General features: G+C 31.7%; 1 protein-coding gene and 1 long non-coding RNA gene across 6 annotated transcripts; both read left to right on the top strand.

Annotated features, from left to right (window-relative positions):
• LOC109133106 lies at nt 2,772-4,643 on the top strand. 5 transcript variants are annotated; one of them, XR_002038136.1, is made up of 5 exons: nt 2,775-2,966; nt 3,313-3,358; nt 3,653-4,042; nt 4,153-4,254; nt 4,491-4,643. It is a non-coding gene; the product is annotated as an uncharacterized LOC109133106 (long non-coding RNA). The 5 variants fall into 5 exon arrangements; XR_002038135.1 differs by having other exon boundaries at nt 4,145-4,254; XR_002038138.1 differs by having other exon boundaries at nt 2,772-2,966; nt 3,653-4,254; nt 4,458-4,493.
• LOC104787213 (protein PHLOEM PROTEIN 2-LIKE A10-like) lies at nt 5,665-7,201 on the top strand. The gene has a single exon (XM_010512749.2). It carries the CDS (start codon nt 5,872-5,874, stop codon nt 7,021-7,023), a length of 1,152 nt encoding a protein of 383 aa, XP_010511051.1. The 5' UTR covers nt 5,665-5,871; the 3' UTR covers nt 7,024-7,201.

The raw sequence follows: 7,506 nt of genomic DNA, 5'->3' as shown, positions 1-7,506 counted from the left end.
TAAAAGCTAATCAATCTATATCTTAACAAAAACAAATATATACTAGTAAAAAAGTTGGCTAACTCTCTACATTTGACTGACACGTCAGCAGTGGAGAGAGTGTCACATATCTATCATCATTAAAAATAACAAATCTAAACTAAAAGGAATATAAAACATCTTCTATGTTTTCTTTAATATATATATCCCAAAAACAGTTTCAATATTCACATAATAAATTTAGAGAAGCTTAGAACATGTCCCAAGAAAGTAGATGCATCACCAAACGATAAAAAGGCATCAGAAGTGAATCAAAGAGCCACTTCTTCCTTTTGGCGTAAACCATGAATGTATCGACATATGGTTTAGGCGTTACAATTTTTTCAATAGTTTGAAGAGTTGCAGTAATGATCCAGATATTTCTTAATATTTGTAGAGAAATTTATGAAAGTTTGTCCCAAAAGAAATAAAATTTTATGTATGATGAAGATTGGGATTTTGTTCTTTATCAAATGGAGGATAATTGAATTAAACTTTAGAATGTTAGTTAGAAAAATACATAGACAAAGAGGAAGGGGATTTTCATATTCTAATATTTAGAAGTTGTCAAAAAGAAAATTAAATGAAATTCTTATTAAAAAGAAATTAGAGTTATGTTCAAAAAATAGAAGAGCTAACATAAAAAGAATGTGTCTATCTTAAATATATCTATAAAGAGTTAGCCAAGCTGCAATTCTTGATAAAAGAAAATGTTAGTGTTTCATAGTATATAATTGAGAAGCGAAGATATCTAAATACTTAAGCTTCTTTTGAATGAATGTAAAATTTATTCAACCAAGAAACTCTTTGTTACAAATTATGCATCATTAGATCAAACTTTTATTTGAAATATGTTTTTAGAAGTTTTAGACAAGAATTATAGAATGTTTAAATCTCTTAAAACAAAGTTGTTCATGCATATATCTAATAATTCAATTACAAAATGAGAAAACCTATGTGAAGTATTAAAAAAAAATCAATATCAAAAATATATTTTGCACAATTTCCACAATTAAAAAAAACAAAGGTAAATAAAAAAGAAGAAATTAATAGCACAATTGTTTTAAAAAAAATAAGCCACAAGTCCGCGCATAGCGCCGATATTCATAATCATGCGCTACATTGTGTGATATTTTTTAAATTTTTTCTAATGATTAATATTTTCTTTATTTAAAGAGAACTTGAATTTTTTTTTGGAATTGATGGTTTCTGAATTGAAACTTAATATAATGTCTATAAATCAAAACCTAGAAATTACTTTGACATATTACATTTTCAGATTTATTTTCCTTTAATTTTTCTGAGTCAATACTTTTATTTCATTTTTATGTTATTCTATTCTTAACTAGATTAGAACCCGCCCGATGTGCGGGTTTATAATTTTTAAGATAAAATTAAATTTATCAAAGAATATAAAGTAAAACTTTTTAGTAAGTAAATAGATACACCGAGGTGTCCAATGTGATATTTGATGTAAAAGATGCGACTCTACGGTTGAAACTATTAATCACGTTTTATTTTGAATTTACTCGTTCGTGTGAAGTTTGGGATTTATCTCTGACTCCGGTCCTATCAGAGGGTTTACCATATGAGTCGATGTACTCGAATTTGGATTTTGTTTTCTGGAGGGACGCCTCTCAACAGGGTGATCCTGATCAACTTCTTCAATTACCATGAATTTTATGGGCAATCTGGTAGGCCATAAAAAAAAATCAAGGTTAAGAGATAGAGGCGAATGATATAATTACTCAGACTTTAGGCGATAATTTAGCCTGGGAATAGGCGCTCTCTTTTACGGCATGTCAGCTCCATCTTCGTATTCAGATGTCCAGGTTTCTTCACCTTGTTGTTAGATTGATGGTTCTTGGAAAGCAACCAATGTGCATTCATGATTGGGATGGTGGTGTTGCATTGGTGAGGAGCGAATTTTGTTGTTGGGGGCCAAGTGTCTAAAACAGAGCCCCTCCCCCTACATTCGGAGTTAAAAACGTTGTTGTGGGCCATTGAGCGGATACGTGTTGAAGGGATCGCTTGTCAACGTTTTGAGACTGATTGTGCTGAGTTACTCACTATGGTTCAGTCTTCTAAATATTGGCCGTCCTTCTCCAACTTGCTCGATGAGTTTAACTCCCTGGAGGCTTTCCCACTATTCTCCATCTCTTGGATCCCGCGTGCGTCAAACACGAAGGCGGATTGTCTTGTCCGTGCTTCGTGTTCTCTTATCTTTGAAGTTTCTTTTGTAAATCCTTTGCTTCCGGTTTGGGTAGCTAACCGAGAAATTTCCTTTTAATTGTTTGATTGAAAAAAAAAACAGTAAATAGATACACTTTTAGTTAAGAAAAATAGATGTAGATGAGTTCAAAGTTATTAAAACAAAATTAAATTTAACAAAGAATATATATATCTAGTTCTTTTCGTATGTAAAAACAATATATAAAAGTAAAAAGATAAACTTTTAATTAGAGAAAATAGTTGTTGTTTTTTTGCTATAATATACTAATGTATATCCATTTACAAATCTACTATCTACATCACCATTAAAAGTGTATTTGTACACACAAATATATTTTACTGTTAAAATATACTCTTTAGCCTTTACTACTACCAACAAATTGTCTTTATGAACACATTAAAGAATCCTTATTCTATAAGTCATAAGTAAATTCTCAATTAACTTCAGCTCTCTCCATCTGACACCTGTCTTAAGTCCCAAATTATCATCTTTCACAATTTTTGCTTAACAAATCTTAAATTAAAACACACAAAAAAACACTTAATTTATTTTCGCGACAGAGGAAAAAAACGCAAAAGCTAAAAACTACTACCCTCTTCCCCCACGATCTCCACTTCACCTTAATTCGATCAGTTATGGAACACCAAGCTGATTTCTTTCAAAAACCTCTCAATCTCTTCCTTTTCTCATCCATGTTTCTCTTTCCTTTAATCGGGTACAAAAATCAAAACCTCTATTTTGAATTTAGGGTTTTAATAGCTTTCTTTTTTTTTTCAATCAATCGAATTCTTATGATTTTGGGTTTTAATAGCTTTCTTCTTTTGTTTGTATTCAATCGAATTTCTTATGATTTAGATTTTTCATCGCTTTCTTCTTCTGTTTATATTCAATCAAATTTCTTATGATTTAGGTTTTTCATCGCTGTTTCAAATCCAAGATCTCAATTCTATTTTATTTTCTTCATCACTGTTTCTCTTATTAATACCCATCCGATTGAAAATTTCACAATCTTTTCTTAGTTTTCAGAATTATGAATCTTACATTTTGATTCGGAATTGCAGGTTCATAATCGATACTTCATTCTCCGGTTTCCTCCAACTTTTCCGGGTAATTTTTTTTAAGTTCTTACATGTTCTGATTGTAGGGTTTCATCAATCAATCACATATCTCTTCTTCTTGCAATTTACGAACTCTGATTTCTGGTATATTTTGTTCAACATTGCTTAATCAATCAATATCTATGTCTCCTCAAATTCTCTGTTTATATTTTAACAACCGGAACAAGTTTGATAAAGAACTTGCGTTATATAAAACAGATTCATAACTTCAATTTTATTTAGTCTGTTATCCAAGTGTTTGTAGTCTGTTATTGAAGTGTTTTTCTATTTCAAAATCTTTCAGTTTACATGGTTGGCGGTTCCAGCACCACAACACCGGACTACAATGACACTTCTCCCTTCCTCTGTCTTCCAATCTTCGTTTCTTCTACAAGTTCTTTAGTTTGCTACTGAAGTTTCAAGGAATTTTGGGTGTTTTATGTCATTTATGTAGTTGTATAGTAAATTTGGAACATGGATAGGTTTTCTTCTGACATTTAAGCCTCGGGTTAGAGTGTGAATGATTCATCTCTCTTAGTTTGGTTTGAGATTGACATGTAAGCTTACAAGGTTTGATTCTGAGGCTGAATGGTCGTGTTTGCAGGGTATTGATTTGATCGCTGAAGGTAATAGAAAAAAGACCAAAAGGACAGCTCCAAAGTGAGATGATGTCTACCCTAAGCTTATTGTCAAGGTTACAAATTCAGCAACGATCTCTCTCCTTTGTTTTTGTTTCCCTTATTTAAAGTGGCTTTTAATTGGGTGAGTCTTAGTGAGTATAAGATTTATTTTGAAGTTTTGTAGCTTTACCGTTTTCTGGTAAGGAGAACTCAGAGCAAGTTCAATTTTGTGTGATATTGAAGAGGCTTTTCTCTATCTAAGCTTGTGGAATGCGTGACTGGCAAGGTTCCATTTCGTTGAAACCCTCTCTCTTATGTATCTTTATGTTGAAATTGGTCTTTTAGATCATGAGTATTCTGCTTCATTTCTTTAGAACCAGTTTCCAATTTGTGAACCTAAAGTGGTTAATGATAATCCCCAACTTAGTATTCAACATGGATGTGTTCATTATTTGGTTTGATTATGTGAATGAGCTGAAATTGATTTAGGTTTTAATAACACCTTTGCTGAAATTTAAACAGTCGGTGGATGATTTAACTCTGTTGGAGATGGAGAGCATGAGGTCAGTCGACGCCGATGAGACTGAGAATCAGATTAGAAGATAAAAATTGATTGTTTGATGAAAGAAGACAAAAAAATTATTGCCGACAAAAAAAAAAAAAAAAAAAANGAAGACAAAGAAATATTATTTATTTCTTCTTTTAACGTTAAAATTCACCATGTTTAATTAGGCCGTGCAACGCGCGGGCCATGACACTAGTGTATTATATGTCTCTTTACTTTAACATTTGTGTAGTTACAAAAACGCATATGTTAATCTTACATACTCCTATCTTCTATATTATAATAGCAGTCTTTTGAATAAATTATTTGATTGGTGAAAAAAATATGAGACAATCTATTTTTTTATGTTTTTTTTTCCAACAATATTTTTCTTTGTGTAAAGGTGAGTATTTACATTTTTTTAGAAACAGTAATTAATTGTATAATTTTCACAAACATTTTTCTTATATAAAAATTAATATTTTTTTTTGTAAAATTAGCAACTTAAAATTAAAATAAGTAAACAATATTATAACTTCGAATTATATATATATATATTTTCCTTATAATAATTTTTTCTAAATTTTAAAACTGTTTAAATATTTTAAATAAAATTAGGTTTTCATTTTTCTATTTTATTTTTATATAAAACCTTTTTATGGTAGGTTTTGATTTTTACATTTTTATATTTTTTTGTGTTAATATCTGAATGATACAATTGACACTATCATGATCTTGTTAATGAATAATTTTGACATCAAATTTTATATAATAAGATTTTTTTGAAAATATTACTAAATTTTATAAATCTGAATTGTTTTTGAAAATTGTAACATTAATATTTTATTATGGTATAGGAATGTTATATAATTACAAAATATAAGGAAATTATGATTTTTGTATTTAAGTATTTCAATTTCTTATTTTTTTTTTTATGGAAATATATATTTTAAATAATATAATTAGAGGTAAACGTAAATCTGAAAATATTACTTACGTTTTTTAATAGGCTTTAAAAAAAGAAAAATATCAACATACATTTATTTGCCTAAAAAACGTTTCCCGGTTGAACCGGGGTTAGACCGGTCCGGTTTCTTAAAAAATCTAAAGATTCGTCTGTCTTCTTCTTCAACTTGTTCTTTGTATCTTCTTCTCTCTGACTCGCATTTTTTGAGTTCCTCACTTCTTGGTTCTACATTCATGTCTGTACCCAAATCTATCTGGTAAATAAAAATCATCACTTTCTTCTATTTCAACAATTCCCCAGTTTCAATTCCATCCCCAATTCTCATATCATTACAATCCCTAGACCTCTCTCTCTTTCTCTTTCTCTGAGTTTCAATTTTACTGTTAATTTTGATGGACCTGGTTCGTTTGGGAGAATTAGGTTCACAGAGAAGAAAGAAATGGCTAATTCTAGTCGCTGTGTTCGGTGTTTCGGGTTATGGAGTTTACAGGGTTTACAATTCTCAATACATCGCGAGGAAGACGAAGCGGCTTACGAAACTCTTCTCAGGCATTGTTTCGTTCGCCGAACTCGTAATCGATTCGGCTGAGACGATAAGTATCGTGTCTCGAGATTTGAAAGAGTTTCTAAATTCTGATTCTGACGAAATCCCCAATAGCTTGAAACAATTAGCTAAGATTACGAAATCGAAAGAGTTCACTGATTCGTTAGCTAGGGTTTCTGAAGCTGTAGCGATTGGGGTTTTCCGTGGGTATAACTCGGATCAGGATTCGAAAAATGTAGAAAAGGAAACGAATTCGAGTTTTGTTGATAGAGTTTTCTCAGAGGAAGGAGCTGGTTTTGTTTCTGTTGTTGTTGGTAGCTTTGCTAAGAATCTTGTTCTTGGGTTTTACTCTAATGAGACTGAGAGTGATACTGATTCTTCAAAACCTAGATGGATGAGTTTGCTTAGTGATGATAAGTGTAGAGAGCTTTTAGCAGATTGTATTGAGAGGTTCACTAGCTCAGCTGTATCAGTATATATCGAGAAGACGGTTGGGATTAACACTTATGATCAGATCTTCTCTGGTTTGACGAATCCGAAACATCGAGATAGTGCTAGAGATGTTCTTGTTTCGGTTTGTAACGGAGCTCTTGAGACTTTCATGAGAACATCTCACGATGTCTTCACGTCTTCAAGGGAGAAGAACGATTCCTTCGTGAGGAAGTCGAGTAATCGAGAATATTCGGGTAACGGATGGGCTGAGGCGCTTACGACTACGTTAGCAGTGCCGAGTAATAGGAAGTTTATGTTTGATGTTACGGGAAGAGTGACGCTAGAGACGATGAGATCAGTTCTTGAATTTGTAATCTTGAAAATGTCACAAAGCTTTAAGAGGAGTTTGGATGTGATTCATGAAGAAGTTACGGAGAGAGGACGTCAAGTAGTTGGATATGTTGGTGCCAAATCTTCAGTGATAATCACTGTTTGTCTTGCGGTTTACTTTCACATCTTTAACAGCATCATTCGAGGCTCTCCGGTTTGCTTCAGCCAGCGTTTCTAGTTATCTGATCAACCTTTTAGCTCGCTAGAGTTAGGGACATTAGATCTATTGGCTTATAATTGGAGCTGAATAACGTAGAGTTTTTTTGCAGTGTAATGTGCCCACATATTGATTCGTATTTATATACAGAGGATTCTTGAGATACAAATTAGCCAAGTTATGTTAGAAATCACCATTTGTTTCTGCAGATTAGTCCACCAATGTCAATCAAATTTCTCATGAAATTAGTACCAATCAATGAATTAAATCCAATGTTTCTCCACCATATGAGAGGAGAACCAATATAACCAATCTAATTGTTTTATTTGAGGTAGTTGACTTAGACGATTGAGTTTCGAAAAATTTGTACTAATGGGTTCTCTTTGTTCATGTTTTTCTTCTGTCTTAGCTTTACAATGGTAAGAAAATAAAAATATGCTTTTATTTGGGTGGAATTCGTAGGTTTTTCTGTTAATTATGATTGTAAGTAACAAAAATAATATG

Source organism: Camelina sativa, chromosome 5, assembly GCF_000633955.1.
Source record: "Camelina sativa cultivar DH55 chromosome 5, Cs, whole genome shotgun sequence".
In the NCBI taxonomy this organism is placed as follows: domain Eukaryota; kingdom Viridiplantae; phylum Streptophyta; class Magnoliopsida; order Brassicales; family Brassicaceae; genus Camelina; species Camelina sativa.
Note: the sequence above shows the minus strand (reverse complement) of the source record. Positions and strands in the feature narration are given on the sequence as shown.